We start from the raw sequence: 18321 nt of genomic DNA on the forward strand, positions 1-18321 counted from the left end.
CAATTCAGCTTTTCATTTTTTATTAATTTGTAAAAACATGATCCCACTTTGATATTATGAGGTATTGTGTGTAGGCCAGTGTGTGTATGAGTGAGAAGACAAGACATACCACCTCCCATAGTGAATGCCAGAAGCCCTCACCTTGAGCGTGCCAATGTCCTCAGTCCGCACCACAAACTCGTCCCTCTCCCGGAAGATGCCCTCGCCGCCACTCTCGCTGTCCTCCTCCTCGCTCTCTCCAGCGATGGCCGCATTGTCCTGCTTTTTGGCCAGGTGCAGAGAGGTGATCTTGGAGGCTGGAGCATCCTCAGGGGTGGGGGGTGAGGGTGGGGAAGAGGAGGGCGAGGAGGAAGGCTGGGCCAGCTCTGGAGCATCCGAAAGGGGAGGGGAGGAGGAGGGAGGGGGGGTAGTGGAGGGGGGCATTGCAGGGGAAGGGGAGGGTGGAGAGGGCAGGGCCGGGGGCGAGGAGCTGGGGGGAGGAGAGGCGGAGGGGTTGTGGTGGGGGTGGTGGGTTTGTTGGGGGGACGGCTGCTGCTCCTCTTCATCATCCTCATGCTGGAAGGGCAGAGGGGAGGGTGGGGAGAGTGGTGGGGGGGAGGGGGAGGAAGAAGTGAGAGGGGACGGGGAGAGGGATGGGGGAAAGGGGGGTGCGGGGGCGAGGGGAGGCCCGGATGGAGAATCTGGGGGGGGGGGGGGGGGGGGGTTCAGAGTATATTACATCTTTGGAAATGAACAACTGTTTGTCATACCATTCCAGAATATCTGAGATTGTAGGCTACTCACCTTCCACTTTAGAAGCGTCCAGCATCTCAAACTCAGGCTCTCTCTCCTCCTCTTCTCTCTCCTCTACCTCTTCCTCCACACCCCTGCGCTCTACATTCAGGTCTTCCTTTACCCTCTTCTTCTCCATCTCCTTCTCTTCCTCCTCTTTCTCCATCTCCTCTTGTCGTTCATCCTCTCTGTCCATCCCATTCAGTCCTTCCTGTTCTGGGGACGGTGTATTTGGCTGTGTGTTGGCCTGTGTGTTGTGAAGTTGCATGTTTGTCTCTACTTCATTGTCCTGCTCCTCCAGATCGACTACGTCCTCCTGCATTTGGGCCACAGGCGGCGGCGTTGGTGGCAGCGATGGGCTCTGAGACGGAGATGGGCTGGGTGGGGGCAGAGCCACGGCTGCAGCCAGTGAATGGGGCGTGTCGTAAAGGGCAGATATGGCCGAGGAGATGCTCTTCTGCAGGTCCTGGTTCTTACTGACAGAGTCCTCCTCCTCGTCGGAGGAGAAGGACGGCAGTGTCTCCAGGTTCCTCTTCAGCTCGTCGTCCAGACGCTTACAGGGACTCAGCCCGTCCTCGCCCTCGCTACTGTCCCCAAACGGAGGGGGTGGAGGAGGGGGCGGTGGAGGGGGAGGCGGGGACAGGATCCTACCCTTCAGGGAGGAAGAGTCTGTGGTTTCAGCTCCTTCCACTGGCCCTCCTAGGTCTTGTGGTCCACCAGGTCCAGATTCAGGCTGCTTCTTCCCCGTTTTGAGGAAGTCCAGGAAGGAGGCCATGAAATTAGACTTCAGCTCCGGGGGCTTGTCCTCTGTCTAAGAGGGAGGAGGGGGGAAGAGAGGAGATGAGGAGAGGAGAAAAGAGAGGGAAGAGGAAAGGTGAGGTGCAGACAAGACAGGGGAGGAAAGAAATAAGAAAATGAATGGCAGGAGAAATAATGAGAAAAAGGTGTGAATGGGAAGAAAAAAAAATAGTATATAGGAGGGAGATTTTTATATATTATTATAATAACGCTTGGACAGAAACAAATGGTAATAAATCCCTAAATGATATATAACCGTATTTTTCCATTCTATTTTTCCATGCTTCGTGTTGGGGTGTACCTTTACAAACCTTTCTCTTCCTCTGAATAGAGGTAGTGCACCTTACCAACAGCAGGGGGGGGGGGGGGTCTGAGGGTGGTAAGAAAATATAATTGGGTAACCGTGGCAACAGCTACCCTGGCAACAGCCTTCTCTCTTCTCTCTCCCTTTCTCTCTGGTTTATTGTCAGTCAGAGAGGCTGGCTGTCAATCACCTCAGACGCATGTCTCCGCTTCGCCCTCTATAGGCTGCCGATATGCGCACACACAGCCTCACACACACAGCTCTATGTAGATACACACACACGCACACACACAGCCTCACATACACACAGCCTCACATACACACAGCCTTACACACACACCTCTAATGCATCTTCAAAGCACAGCCAAATGGTGAGGTCATTTGTTTCGGCTGTCCTGACACTTTCAGATGTAAGTGGTATCCCTCTGGGCACACTGCGTCATTTCAACGTGGATAATTGGCTAATATTTGGTTGAGACGTTGATCAATGAGATTACAACCTATATTCACCCACTAAAAAAACAGGCAAAAGTTAGTTGAATTTCCAATGTGTTATCACTATGCTTTCAACCATTTAAAAGCACAACCAAATTCCAAAATAAAAACAATGTCTGATAAAACAATGTCTGATTTTGGGGGAAAATACAGTTATATAGCATTTAGGGATTTATTACCATTTGTTTCAGTCCAAGCTTTATTATAATGATATATAAAAATCTCCCTCCTATATACTCTTTTTTTTCTCTTCCTCATTCACACCTTTTTCTCATTATTTCTCTATCACTGCACTTTCAACCATATAAATTCACAGCAAAGTTGAAATTGGAATACAAAGTCAGCTATTTAGTTCATTTATACAATAGATTAATGTGATATCACTGTGCTTCATCTAATAGCAGAACCAAATTACCTAGATTGCAGTTGAGATGACATTAAAAGTACATGGCGCAAGTGATCAATGCCGTTCGAGATTCTGCAGAGATTATTACGGCAATCTCCACAGACCTGCGATGACCTATGCATGCTATCTTACACGCACGTTTTATATGATTACATAAGAAGAAATGTATAGTTACGGTAACCTCAAAATGTGGCGATTGGATGTGTCAAACGCCGTTTGAGATTCTGTGCAAATTATTACAGCAATCTCCACAGACTTGCGATGACCTATGCATGCTATCTTGAAGATGCACGCTTCATATGATTACATAAGGAGAATTTGGCCAATAATGTGTTACTCATATTATTGTATTTCAAAAGTGATATTGATTTGTGTTTAGTTGTCAACGCAACCAAATATCAACATTTGAAAAAGATTTTGATCTTCTACTTGGATAGTTCCATCTGTGCAACTGACTTAGTCTGCCTTTAATTCCTGTTTGTCTACAAATGAATCACTGATATGTTGGATTCACGTCTCCATCTCAACCGAAATTCTACGTTATAGAATAGGACTAAATCAAATCAAACTTTAAATGAACTTTCAATACAGTTTGATTTGATTTAGTCCTATTCTTTAACTTAGATTTTGGTTGAGATGGAGACGTGAATCCAACATATTCATTTTTAATTTGTAGACAATCTGGAATTAAAGCCAGACTAAGTCAGTGGCACAGATATAACATTTCAAGCAGAAGATACATCTCCTTCAAATGTTGATATTTGGTTGCGTTGACAACCAAACACTAAATTCAATATCACTAAATATCATTACATTTTAAATCAACCAGAGTTTGAAACCCTAGGCCTATTGTATTGTCTATTTTTTGTTGAATTCTGGGTTGAATTAAAACAACTGCTATTGATGACTTTGAAAATAGCATCACTGATGATTGATAAAGTATGGTCACATATTTGCTCTGTTAAACCTACCCTTTGGAATGATAGCAACAGTGACTCTATTTAGTTTTTAAGTGGAGCTCTCTCAACAATCATTCTCACAATAGCACATTGCTAATAGTCAGTGACAAATATAATAGCTGGGCTAAGTTAAAACTTTGGATGGGAGGTAGCTGTAGCTAGATCAATTCTCCAGTAGGAGGTGCTGCCCAGCCTATTGGTACAAATTCAACATATTTCAACATAAGGTTAGTCTATGTTGAAATGTGGTTACCTTGATGACATAATCCTGTCGTTGATAACCTCAAAACAATAGTGGATAACTTTCTTCAAATCCAATGTATTTCCCATGTAGATTCTACGTCACAATACGTTGACAAATTACGCTGAAACAACGTTGATTCAACCAGTTTGTACCCAGTGGGATATTTTCAAAACTCTAAGTACAAAACTAAACTGATAACACTTGTATCTTATGCTCAGAACATTTGATTGTTCATTCATTGGGGTTTCACACATATTTCACCCCTGAGTCATTCATACAAAATCCAATTATTTTGTGAAATACCATGAGAATATTTTATTTAGTCACCAATACATCAGATAATGATGATAGGCTCAGCATTTAGTCAAGTTAACTACTATTCAATCCAATAGCAAAAAATACAACATACACATTTTAACACTGTTCTTTTTGAAGTGCTGAATAGAAAGAATAGTAGATGGTAAATATAATTTTCCATACAGTATTTGGCTATAGCTTTGACATGCACAGATTTTCTTTATGATTTGTATCAATTGACAGGTTTTGAGCACGTTGAGATATACACTACATATACAAAAATATATACCCCCCTTCAAATTAGTGGATTCAGCTATTTCAGCCACACATGTTGCTGACAGGTGTATAAAATCGAGCACACCGCCATGCAATCTCCATAGACAAACACTGACAGTAGAATGGCCTTACTGAAGAGCTCAGTGACTTTCAACATGGCACCGTCATAGGATGCCACCTTTCCAACAAGGCAGTTCGTAAAATTTCTGCCCTGCTAGAGCTACCACGGTCAACTGTAAGTGTTGTTATTGTGAAGTGGAAACGTCTATGAGCAACAAAGGCTCATCAGCAAAGTGGTAGGCCACACAAGATCACAGAACGGGACTGCCGAAGCGTGTAAAAAGTGTGGAAGAACTTCACTGGCCTGCACAGAGCTCTGACCTCAACTCCATCAAACACATTTGGGATGAATTGGAACGCAGACTGCGAGTCAGACTTATCGCACAACATCAGTGCCCGACCTCACGAATGCTCTTGTGGCTGAATGGTAGAAAGTCCCCGCAGCAATGTTCCAACATTTAGTGGAAAACCTTCCCAGAAGAGTGGAGACTGTTACGGCAGCAAAGGGGATACTCCATATTAATGCCCATGATTTTTGAATGAGATGTTTGACGAGCAGTAGACGAGTGTCCCCATACTTTTGGTCATGTAGTGTATGTCAGCCTTACAGTTTCATTATCCTGAAAGAGTACATATGTTTTGGCTCTGTACTAAAGCACTTTGGATTATAAGTGATACAATGACTATGAGGTTAAAGTGCAGACTGTCAGCTTAAATGTGAGGGTATTTTGTGCCCAATAGAAATAAATGGTAAATAATGTATTCTGTCATTTTGGAGTCACTTTTATTGTAAATAAGAATATAATATGTTTCTAAACAATTCTACATTAATATGAATGCTACCATGGTTACGGATAGTCCTGAATTAATTGTGAATAATGATGAGTGAGAAAGTTAAACACACAAATATCATACCCCCTAAAAATGCTAACCTCCCCTGTTATTGTAATGGTGAGAGGTTAGCATGTCTTAAGGGTATAATATTTGTGCGTCTGTAACTTTCTTACTTATCATTACTCACAATTCATTCAGCACTATCCGTAATCATGGTAGCATTCATATTAATGTAGAATTGTTTAGAAACATATTATATTCTTACTGTATTTACAATAAAAATGACACAATGCTTTATTTACCATTCATTTCTATTGGGCACAAAACAATTTGAAACACAACCAAAACAAGCAGCAAATGCATCCAACAAGTTTGTAGAGTCACAAGCTTGATGTAAACATTGTGTAACAGTATAACTTTAGTACGTCCCCTCGCCCCGACCGCGAACCAGGGACCCTCTGCACACATCAAAAACAGTCACCCACGAAGCGTCGTTACCCATCGCTCCACAAAGGCCGCGGCCCTTGCAGAGCATGGGGAAACACTACTTCTAGGTTTCAGAGCAAGTGACGTAACTGATTGAAACGCTATTAGCACGTACCCGCTAACTAGCTAGCCGTTTCACATCCGTTACACTCACCCCCCTTTCAACCTCCTCCTTTTCCGCAGCAACCAGTGATCCGGGTCACGGCACCAATGTAACAGTATAACTTTAGTACGTCCCCTCGCCCCGACACGGGCGCGAACCAGGGACCTTCTGCACACATCAACAACGGTCGCCCACGAAGCATCGTTACCCATCGCTCCACAAAGGCCGCGGCCCTTGCAGAGCAAGGGGAACCACTACTTCTAGGTTTCAGAGCAAGTGACGTAACTGATTGAAACGCTATTAGCGCGTACCCGCTAACTAGCTAGCCATTTCACATCCGTTACAATTGCATGCTAGGAATATGGGACCAAATACTAATCTTTTGACTACTTTAATACATAAGTGAATTTGTCCCAATACTTTTAGTCCCCTAAAAGTCAAAAGATTCCTCCTTATTCAAATTCCTTATATTAAGCAAACCAGACGGCACCATTTTCTTGTTTTTTAAATGTATGGATAGCCAGGGGCACACTCCAACATTCAGAAATCATTTACAAATGAAGCATGTATGTTTAGTGAGTCCGCCAGGTCAGAGGCAGTAGCGATGACCAGGGATGTTATCTTGATAAGGACTTGACCATTTTCCTGTCCTGCTAAGCATTCAATATGTAACTAATACTGTTCAGTGTCTGGGAAAATGTATGGAGTAAAAAGTACATTATTTTCTTTAGGAATGTAGTGAAGTAAAAGTTGTCAAAAATATGAATAGTAAAGTACAGATACCATAAAAAACGACTTAAGTAGTACTTTCAAGTATTTTTACTTAAGTACTTTACACCACTGCCTAAAATGGGGGCGCTGTAAATTCTAAACACCCGATATGGATGAACATCCTCAAATTAAAGCTGATTGTCTACACTTCATAGTCTCATATTCATTGTATCATTTCAAATCAAAAGTGCTGGAGTAGAGAGTCAAAATAACAAAAAAATGTATCACTGTCCCAATACTTTTGGAGCTCACTGTATATTGTTATATACAACCCAGGTATTTCAGCAGTGCATTCATTGTACACTACACTATAATTCCAAATGGTAGTACATAGAGTGACTCTTTCTACTTTGTCCTATTGAAGCACACTAGCTGATGGAGTTTGATGATGTAGTATTTACAGCCACATCCATATATATGATTTGGTTTTACCTTCCAACATAAATTTATGTCAATTTGATACATTTATGAGGGAAAAATGTAGAATTTCTGAACACACATGTAGTGTTCAGAAATTATCAAACTATATAAGCTACAGTAACTAGGCATGAGCATACTTTTGGTTCAGTAGTTATCAGTTTGGAGCACTTTGATTAAGTGATAGTTGTGTTGTTAAAAAATGACAAGAACATAGTATCTGAAGGCAAGTGAATATTGTATTTTGAAAACCAGATACTCAGATTGAATATGTGTCCAAATTGAAAGAGTGTTTTGGTGAAGTTCTTTGTTGTATGTACTCAGTCAATCGAAAATTGAGTTGTGAAAATGACCCACATACTTAAATGTTTAAAAAAAACGTACACACACCAATGTGGGGTTCTCTTTTGTCTTTCCCCGACTTTACTCTGAAGCTTGAAATATCACTTGTGGAGCCCTATGCCCCTCTATCTTTATGCCCCACTAACCACAATAACTAACGACACACATAAACTCTTCTTTGGATGTTTGTGTTCCAGTCAACGTTAGCCCACCACTGTTCTGACTGAGGTAGAGCCTTCCCTCAGCCTTCTTTCCTGGCGAGTTTCCCAGCGCTGAAGGGATCTCAGAGATATATGACTTGTGAAATATGAGTAATGAATTATAGATGATACTGTGAGTTATTAGGAGGTGTAGCTAGGGACGGATTGAGGTTTCTCACCGTGTTGGAGAGCTTCTGCATGGCAGCCCAAGCCTCTGGGGTCAGCTGCTCATCCATGTCCCTCTCCCACGTCATCTGTGGCGGCCACAAAGAAAAGACATTAATCATATGTTCAACAAACTAAACCCATATTCAATTAAAGGCAGTGTCCGGCCAGCTTGTTTCATGGGGTAACATTTACATTGTTGGCATATCGGCACTGCTGTGTGCTACAAGAGAGGTTAAATTAATGATTCAATTGATGATTGATGAATTGACTGATCGACTTTGCATTGTTGTCTAGTTGAGGTTATATTCCATGTTCTATAGAGTGACGTGAAGAAACCGGTCGCCACTGTTTTGACTGTTCAACCCACTTCAAATCAATATGGACATCTGAGCACACATGATTAAGACAAAACAGCAGTCTTTGTTGCGCCACTGTGAAAATGTTGTATCATCTCATCATTTAAACTTACTGCATTATGTTAAAAAGGCATTACAGTCAATTGACACCAGTATATTTTTATAATTACAACCGCTTTACAATGAGGCAAGTGATGAGAATTAGGGAGAGATTCCGCTCCTCACCCCCCTACCCCTGCAAATCGCACAAAAAATGTACAATGTTCATTTCATTGGCCACTTCCTGAGTCCACTCTCCCTGTTGCTGAGGCAACAGCCGCCATTTTACTTTTACTATGACCAACCAGCAGACATCAACAGATGGAATCCAGAACATCAAACTCACACAAAAATAATCCATCTTATCTATCTCTAGCCCAACATAAGAAATACATTCAAAAGCCCTACCCCCCCTAATATCATACATGGCTGGCTGCTGCTACACTGTAACGCTTAGACTACAATCACATATTGATAGAGGATGAAGTGACTTTAAGTGCTTTGAGCACCTGGAAAAGGGCAATGTAAAGGTTAGGAAAATGTGGTATTATATGTACCATCTTAATGACTTCCTATGATATTCCGACCATTATTATACAAATACCGAATATAAATATACAGTGCCTTCAGAAAGTATTCACACCCCTTGACTTTTTCCACATTTTGTTGCGTTACAGTCTGAATTTAAAATTGATTCAATTGAGATTTTGTGTCACTGGCTTACACACAATAACCCATAATGTCAAAGTGGCATTGTGTTTTTAGAAATATTTAGAAATGTATTAAAAATGAAAAGCTGAAATGTCTTCAGTCAATAAGTATTTAATCTCTTTGTTATGGCAAGCCTAAATACTGCAAGTTCAGGACTACAAATGTGCTTAAAAAGTCACATAAGAAGTTACATTTACTCACTGAAATAACAGTGTTTAACATGATTTGGAATGACTACCTCATCTCTGTACCCCACACAGAGCGGCAGGTAGCCTAGTGGTTAGAGTGTTGGACTAGTAACCGAAAGGTTGCAAGATTGAATCCCTTAGCTGACAAGGTAAAAAATCTGTCGTTCTGCCCCTGAACAAGGCAGTTAACCCACTGTTCCTAGGCCGTCATTGAAAATAAGAATTTGTTCTTAACTGACTTGCCTATCTACACTGGAGTTACTTACCAAAACGACACTGAGTGGCCTAGTAACAGTTTTGACTTAAATCGGCTTGAAAATATATGGCAATTATTGAGAATGGCTGTCTAGCAATGAGCAACAAACAACTTGACAGAACTTGAAGAATTAAAAAAATTATAATGTGCAAATATTGTACAATCCAGGTGTTCAAAGCTCTTAGAGACTTTCCCAGAAAGACTCACAGCTGTAATCATTGCCAAAGGTGATTCTAATTATAAGGACAGACGCTGGGAGACGGAAATCAAGTACAGGGAGTGAACATTTCATAAACACAGACATGAAACAGAAAATGGACAGCATATGGACAACAATAATGCTGACACGGGGAACAAACTGAGGAACAGACAGATATAGAAGGGGCAATCAACAAAGTGAAGGAGTCCAGGCGAGTCCAATATTGTGCTGATTCGCGTAATGATGGTGACAGGTGTGCGTAATGATGGGCAGCCTGGTGCACTCGAACGCCAGGGAGGGGGAGCGGGAGCAGGCGTGACAGTACACCCCCCCCCCCCCCCCAACACACATGGGAGAGCCTGACGGGCAGGCCAAGACAGGGGAGTCGGACGAGCCGGCTGAGGGGTGGGAGCCTGACGAGCCAGCTGAGGCGTGGGAGCCTGGCGTACCGGCTGAGGCATGACGTGGGGTGGGAGCCTGCCGAGCCAACCAAGGCAAGGAAAGGTGTGGAAGCCCGAAGAGCCAGCTGAGGCACCCCTGGTTCCTTCGGCAGCGGCCCCGGGCACGACGTCATCAACCAAAACAAAAAACAAAACTCCCTGATGCTTCAATTTGTGGTGTCAGCATTCTGTAAGGACAGACGCTGGGAGACAAAAAGCAAGTACAGGGAGTGAACATTTAATAAACACAGACATGAAACAGAACACGGACAGCGTCTGGACATGGAAAAACAAAACGACAATAATGCTGACACGGGGAACAAACTGAGGAACAGACAGATATAGAAGGGGCAATCAACAAAGTGAAGGAGTCCAGGTGAGTCCAATATTGCGCCGATGCGCGTAACGATGGGTAGGAAGAGCGGGAGCAGGCGTGACACTAACATGTATTGACTCAGGGGTGTGAATACTTATGTAAATTTGATATTTCTGTATTTCATTTTCAATACATTTGCAAATATTTCTAAAAACATGTTTTCACTTTGTCATTATGGGGCATTGTGTATAGATGGGTGAGATTTAAACAAATACTTAATCCATTCTGAATTCAGGCTGTAACACAACAAAATGTGGAATAAGTCAAGGGGCATGAATACTTTCTGAAGGCACTGTAAATATTGTATACTATATATGCTGAATTTAAATATATAAAGTCAGATGTAGATTAAAAACATACTCGTTATCACATCTAGTAGATGTCCAAGTTCTTTTTTGGGACTAGTTGTTCATATCAGAAATATTTAAGTTTTCTATGCAAAAGGTTTGTCAGTTTAAATGTAAGTTTAAATAAAGTGATTCCTCCCTCCCAAGCTGGTGTGTACAATGTGACAAGAAAGAGGAGAAAACTCTCAGGTTTGGTCACACACCACAGAGCGTCAACCCTCAAAAATGTGCATAGTAAAATGATTACTGATTTGACGTGATCCAACCCCCCAACCCTTTTCATAAGTAAAAAATTAAAATTCCTACACTATGTGCATGACAGACAGATTTACACTTCAAATAACTTTGTTGTTCTCACTTCGTAGTGAGAAGCTCTGCCGAACATGAATAATTAAAAACATATATCAGGTACACCCACTAATGAGAAGAAATCTCTTTCAAAACCTCAGATACTGTAGCTACAGTGCATAACAACAAATCAACAGTGAAGTACTGACCAACGAGTTCAGTAGAAAAATATAAAAATAAACATCATTGCTGATGAAATATTCAAACATTTTATCTATTTTTTTTATCTATTTTTAATTTTTAATCATAGCAATGCATCACTACTGATTCTCTGAAACTATCCCTTAGTGTCCAATAGAGAGAGGCCTCCCTATCACCCTTGCCCAAGGATGTACATGTAGTGGTAAATAAGTTGGGATAAAGCTGAACACTGGTCAAAATGACAGATGGTGAGTGAAGTAAACATTAACGCAAACAATAATAACGTAATAGGTACTATTTACAAAATAAAAAGGTGAATAAACGGTATTCACTAGGGATGCACGATATATCGGTGAACATATCGGAATCGGCAGAAATTTGCTAAAAATGCCAACATCAGTATCGGCCCGATGTCTAGTTTAACGCCGATGGGAAAAACCAATGTCAAAGCTGACGTGCATATCTATATAATGTACGTACATGACGTAATGACGCCACGGAAAATTTTGCGCTGCACCTGCAACACAGCATTCCTAACCTAGCCCACAATGTCTGCTGTGTGGATCAAGCAGTCAACAAGTCGAGCAGTCATTTGAAAGAGTAAGAAAATTTCAGCGAGGCAACTCAAAGGCGAAATCCATTAACGCCAAGATAATGGAATTCATTGCCCTTGACAATCAACCCTTCTCTGTCGTGGGTGATGTTGGCTTTTGCGACTGATCGAGCACCAGTACACACTAACGTTACCAAGTGCGCTATTGTTCAGATGTTGCCCTACCGGAGTTACATAGTAATAGCGTCACTGCTATTAGCTTCATGACATACTATGGAACGCGTTTGGGTCTTTGTGTGTCAAAAAAGACATACGTCAAATAGCACAATTTGACAATAACACAATTTGACGCTTAAATAAACGCTTCATTTGACATGTCAAATAACACAGTTCTATTAGAGAATGTTGTGTGTTCTGAATTTGCACATGCAAGCCAAGCATCACCACTACTATCAGTAGCACTGTCAAAGCTGTACAAAAAAGTCTGCAAACAAGCAAACACTGGCCACGAATTATGTGTTTACAATACCGCGTTGGTAATAAAGCATTATTTGTTCGACCGCAACTTCTGGGGTAGCTAGCTTTAGCTTGGTACCTAGCTAGCACCAATACAACCTGCCTGAAAACAATGACCAGTAGAAACTGCAGTCATTTTCACTATTCTTAGCAATGATTTAGGAATCCTTGCGAGTAAGTATTAGCTAGCCACAATAAGGATTAGCACACAATAGTGGAATTTGCGTTTTGCCCTCAAAATAAAAGCACCTCTTTGAAAGTGATGCAGAAGGTTACAATTGGTACAATCATGCCATATTAAGACTAGATAATGGTAAACAAGGTTGGAATGTGAAGCAATGTAATGGGGTATCAGTCTACTCGGTGACACCCACAGAACACAACTGTGAAGAGTTTACACAAATATTAGCGTTGTAGCTCTTATCGCAGAACTGTGACTGTGTGAAATCACCTCCAGTCAGCCTATTGTGTGTATTGACATTCATATTTCACTGTACAGCTTTACCTAAGGATTGGGGATCAATGAAATGGGGTAACAGTCTACTCAATACCCAATATATTTTTCCCCCAACATCCCCCTCAGAGTTATCAGACTCCAAAACATCCACGCAGTATAGCTTTTTCTCTGGAATAGTGTTCAATACACATAGGTTGACAATAAATGTGGCTCAATTCACAGTTGTTTCAGAGTCCCGCAACAAGAGCTACTATGCTAATGTTCTCTGGGTGTCACTGAGTAGACTGATACCACATGTCATTGATCCACAATCCATAGGTAAGGCTGTACAGTGAAATAAGTATGCCCCCAATGCAATTCTAAAGTATAATACATCCAGTGTGATTTCAACAGATTTTTGTCAAATTAACAAATGTTTGTTGATTTTATATAACAACATTCCAACCTCGTTTAGCATGACCTATTCAATTATGGTATAATTCTACTATTTGTAAGCATTTGCATCACTGTCAATTACATACTTTTATTTTGAAGGCTAACCACAAAGTCCACTATTGTGGCTAATCCTTATTGTGGCTAGCTTCACATAGATGGGTCCAACCACCAGTAATCAAATAAGAACTGTCTTATAAATTAGGGTTAAATGAACAACGAAACAGCACAGTGTGTGTGTGTGTGTGTGTGTGTGTGTGTAACCTTTATTTAACTAGGCAAGTCAGTTAATAACAAATTCTTATTTTAAATGACGGCCAACCCGGACGACGCTGGGCCAATTGTGCGCCGCCCTATGGGACTCCCAATCACGGCCGGAGGTGATACAGGCTGGATTCGGTATCGGCCAAAAATGTCATATCGGTGCATCACTAGTATTCACGCAACTCCCTGCCCTTTCCCTTTAAAATAGTTCCTGATGTACGAAGAGGTTAATGGAAAAAAGCATCTAAACAGCAGGTATAATCCAAAAAAGACAAAGCCAGATGCACTCACCTCCTGGGCTTGAGCTTTCTGCTTCATCTTCTCCTGGCTCCTGGTCATATTCATGTCCATCCCAGCAGTGGGTCCAGGACTCAGGCCCAGGGAGGGAGCCGAGCCCACTGACCCGTCAGAGAGAACCGGGTCGGTGCTGGACAGGGAGTCTGTCCTTAGCAAGGAGTCAGAGGGAGACATAGAGGGAATAGGCAGCTTGATCTGAGAGATGTAAAGAAGGGATGGAGAAAAGTGATGGGTGTAGGGAAAAGAGGAAAAGGGACAGAAGGAGGAATGAGGGTATTTGGGGAATGGCGAGGGGAAAAGAAAGGGATAGAGGAAGAGAAAATGCAGAGAGAAAGAGAGTTAGTGGGGTAAGAGAGGAAATAACACAACTGATTATTTACAGTGCCTTCAGAAAGGATTCACACCCCTTGACTTTTTCAACATTTTGTTGTGTTACAGGCTGAATTTAAAATGGATCAAATTGAGATGTTGTGTCACTGGCCTACACACAATACCCCATAATGTCCAAGTGGAATTAATTAGTTTACAGATTAATAAAAAATTAAAAGCTGAAATGTCTTGAGTCAATAAATATTCAATCCCTTTGTTATGGCAAGCCTAAATAAGTTCAGGAGTAAAAATGTGCTTAACAAGTCTCACAAGTCACATAATAAGTTGCATGGACACAACACATCTGAGTACCACTGTTCATATTTTCAAGCATGGTGGTGGTTGCATCATGTTATGGGTATGTTTGTCATCGGCAAGGACTAGGAGTTTTTTGGGGGATAAAAAAAGCACAGAGGAAAACCTGGTTCAGTCTGCTTTCCAAGACACTGGGAGACAAATTCACCTTTCAGCAGGACAAAAACCTAAAACACAAGGCCAAATATTCCCTGGAGTTGCTTACCAAGATGACATTGAATGTTCCTGAGTGACCTAGTAACAGTTTTGACTTAAATAGGCTTGAAAATCTATGGCAAGACTTGAAAATGGCTGTCTAGAAATGATCAACAACCAACTTGACAGAGCTTGAAGAATTTTAAAAAGAATAATGTGCAAATATTGTACAATCCAGGTGAGCAAAGCTCTTAGAGACTTTCCCAGAAAGACTCACAGCTGTAATCGTTGCCAAAGATGTTTCTAACATGTATTGACTCAGGGGTGTGTACACCTATGTCTGTATTCATGTCTGTACTTCATTTTCAATACATTTGCTAAGATTTCTAAAAACATTTTTTCAGTTTGTCATAATAGGGTGTTGTCTGTAGATGGGTGAGAGAAAAAAAATATTTAATCAATTTTGAATTCAGGCTATAACACAACAAAATGTGGAATAAATCAGGGGTATGAATACTTTCTGAAGGCACTGTAAGCTTTACGGAGTCCATACAACTTGCTATCTAAACATGATATCACTCTGCTCATGTCTCCCTTACCTTGATAGGCTTGAAAGTTTTATGGTGCTGTGGATGCTGTGCTTGTTGTTGTTGATGAAGGTGTTGTAGGTGCTGCTGTTGATGTTGAGGTTGTAGATTTTGCTGCGGTTGGAGGTGATGGTGTTGGTGCTGCTGTTGTTGAAAGTGCTGTTGTTGGTGGAACTGCTGTTGTTGTTGCTGATATTGGAGGTCGGGTACTTTGTTCATGTCTCGGTGCATCTCTATCATCCCTTCCTCCTTCCTGCCACGCCCCCTACCCCGCCCACGACCCCTGCGGGTCTCCCCGCCTACATTTCCCATCAGCCCCCTACAGTAGGGCGGCTCCGGTAGCGGGCGGATGCGAGGGCGCCCTCTGGGCCGAGGTGGCCCTTCACGTTTGGGTTTTGTTGGTTTCCTGCCCCTCTTCTTGGGCCCGTCATGGGGTAGGAGCTGGGGAGTGGGGCCAAGGGAGGGGTAGCCGGACGGGTGGCAGAAGTCCAGGTCACCCATCAGAGGGCTGAGGGAGCCCATCCCCGAGGCCCCTCCTCCTCCAGCCTTCCTGCAGCTGGACACCAGGTCGGGGAGGAGGTCAGGGAGCCGCCGGCTGTTCAGGCGGATGTCAGCGGGAACATCAGCCTTGTCCTCGTCGCCCTCGAACTCGTACTCCTGGGCGTAGTTCTTCTTGGCCTGCGGCTGCGGGTCGCGACGCTGCTTCAGCAGGTGGAAGGAGCTGGTCTTCAGCAGCTTCTTGGGTCGGGAAGAGCAGAAGATGGGCGACGTCAGCCCGGCCAGACCAGAACCTCCACCCACGCCCGTACCCCCAATCATCTTGTTGCCGGAGCCGTCCCCAGGAACTCCCTCTGGACCCCCCAAGCCAAGGCTTGGGGTCTGGGACTGGATGAGGCCGAGCTGCTCTGTGTTCACAGTGGAGGGGAGCTCATGGGTTTTCAGGGAGTCCAGGTCCAGATGCATGGTGCTGTTTTCTGTTTCCGTGAGGCCGTGGCAGTACCCGTAACCATGGTCGCCATGGTGACCCATCACATCATACACACCTCCTCCATCACTGGCCTTGACATCCTCCATGCTGTCTGGACCCTGTACACGTGCCTCAGACATACCTTCCTGGACCCCTTGGCCTGCTCCAGGACCCCCGGCGCAGCTCGACTTGGAGTAGTCGTCAGAGCAGAACATATCCTCCATGCCGGGGAAGAAGGAGCGATCCTCATCCTGTAAGAGGGAGTCTGGGAAACAGATGGAGGTCAGAGGCACAAACCTGTGCTGCTGCTGCTGGCCTTGGTTCTGGCCCGCTTTCCCCACGGGGCTCACAGTGTCAAACTGGTGCTCTTTGAGCTGGTCTAACTGGGATTGGCAGAGCTGGGGCTCCTGGTCCCTCTGATGGGGCGGAGGCTGCTGCTGCGGCCCTGCGTTGGTCGCCAGGTGGTGGGAGTGGTGGTGGGCATGGGTGTGCGGGAGGGGGTGGTGCGGGTGGGTCTGCTGTTGGTGATGGACATGGGGGTGGTGTGGGTTGAGGTGGTGCAGGTGGGAGGGTGTGGTTATGCCCAGGTCTGGCTCGGAGAGGAAGTTGTGAAGCTTGGAGGCAGTTTGTTGGGAGTGGTGATGAGACGGCAGCCTGTGCTGCTGCTGTTGTTGTCTGTGTCCGTCACTACTGCCCCCATCTCCTCCCCCCACCCCACTTCTATCCGCGGCCCCTCCACTGTCTCTGCTGTTGGCCCGAGACAGGGTGCGCTCCAGCATGTCCAGAGGAGAAACCGAGTTCTGGCTGGCTTGGCTCTGGCCGTAGTGGGCCTCCATAGCCTGGGACTGGAGTTGGAGCTGCAGCTGGGATTGAGACTGGGGCTGGGGATCCACCCCCGCTTGTCCCCCAGGCTCTGCCTCTCCACCTGCCCCCATCATGGCCTGCTGACTCATGGAGTGCTGCTGCTGCTGAGAAGCAGCTTGCTGGGTGTCCATCTTGTTGCGGGTAGTGTGGGACAGAACAGACTGGAGCATGTGGGCAGAGGGAGGCTGCTGGGGCTGGTTTGGGGGGGAGTCCATGAGGGAAAGGGAGGATTGGGGCTGTCGGGGCTGCTGCTGCAGTTCGGGTGTCTTCCGCAGGTATGGCAGCTCGGACGGGTCGGGAGGCTTTTTGAGCTCCATGTGAGGGTGGACGTGGGAGTGGGGGTGGGGGTGGGCATGTTGAGAGTGCTGGGTGTGTTGGGGATGTGAGGGGGCCTGCGAGGGATGGTGGGGGTGCTGGGAGTGAGGGTGTTGGGAGTAAGGGTCGCCCCTGCCGTATTGCACCACTGAGCCGAGGGAGTCGTGTTGCTGCGGATAGGGGACGTGAGGGTTGGGATGTGAGAGGGAGTCTGCTCCCCCTCTTCCTCCGCTGGGCCCTGCTCCAGACAGCCCTTGTTCGTTCTTGGCATGCTGCTGCTGCTGTTTCTTCAGAGACATCTCCAGCTGGCTCTCCAGGCCACCTCCGCTGACGTTGCCTGCAGTACCGGGGACCATGCTGTTGGTGGCGCTGTTGGTGCGGATGACGCTCTGGAGGTGGTAGCGCTCCTCAGAGTCCTTGTTCAGGTCATAGGCCAGACCTTTGCCCCCATCCCTGGCCTGAGGGATGGACTGGGGCGGCTGCTGCTGGGGGTGGTGCTGGGACGGGTGGGACGCAGGGCTCTGGGCATGCAGCAAGTGCTGGATCAGGAAGTCATCGTCATCCTCCTCATCTTGAGAGCGCTCTACTCCCAGCATGTCAGTGTCTGGCTTGAGCTTGGGGGGTGTGGGGTGGTAGGACTGAGGCTGGGGGCCTCGGGTGTCGGGGTAGCCCTGTGGAGAGGACAGGAAGGCAGGGGAGAGGACGGAGGAGAGGTATTTATTTCCCCCGGGGGACTGGGCAGGACGGGCGGGCGCAGGAGAGTGCAGCCCAGGTCGAATGATGCTGGAGGGAGAAGGGCTGGAGTCAGGGAGGTGGTATGAGCTGCCTCCTCCAGCTCCACTGCTACCACCTGATCCTGCACCCCCAACTCCTGATCCACCTCCACCAGCCCCGGACCCTGCCCCGCTGCCGGCTGAC

General features: G+C 44.9%; 1 protein-coding gene across 1 annotated transcript in view; it reads right to left on the minus strand.

Moving 5' to 3' along the window:
- Positions 1-18321, minus strand: part of LOC120052153 (proline-rich protein 12-like) — a 43617-nt gene that overhangs the window by 15375 nt on the left and 9921 nt on the right. The window contains exons 5-11 of the mRNA XM_038998986.1: positions 17659-18246; positions 17228-17592; positions 15511-16813; positions 13833-13966; positions 1999-2022; positions 784-1578; positions 142-680 (exon numbers count right to left, since the gene is read on the minus strand). Of these exons, the coding sequence (XP_038854914.1) occupies positions 142-680; positions 784-1578; positions 1999-2022; positions 13833-13966; positions 15511-16813; positions 17228-17592; positions 17659-18246 (3748 nt within the window). The remainder of the gene's footprint in view (positions 1-141; positions 681-783; positions 1579-1998; positions 2023-13832; positions 13967-15510; positions 16814-17227; positions 17593-17658; positions 18247-18321) is intronic.

Source organism: Salvelinus namaycush, chromosome 8 (genome assembly GCF_016432855.1).
Source record: "Salvelinus namaycush isolate Seneca chromosome 8, SaNama_1.0, whole genome shotgun sequence".
Lineage (NCBI taxonomy): Eukaryota > Metazoa > Chordata > Actinopteri > Salmoniformes > Salmonidae > Salvelinus > Salvelinus namaycush.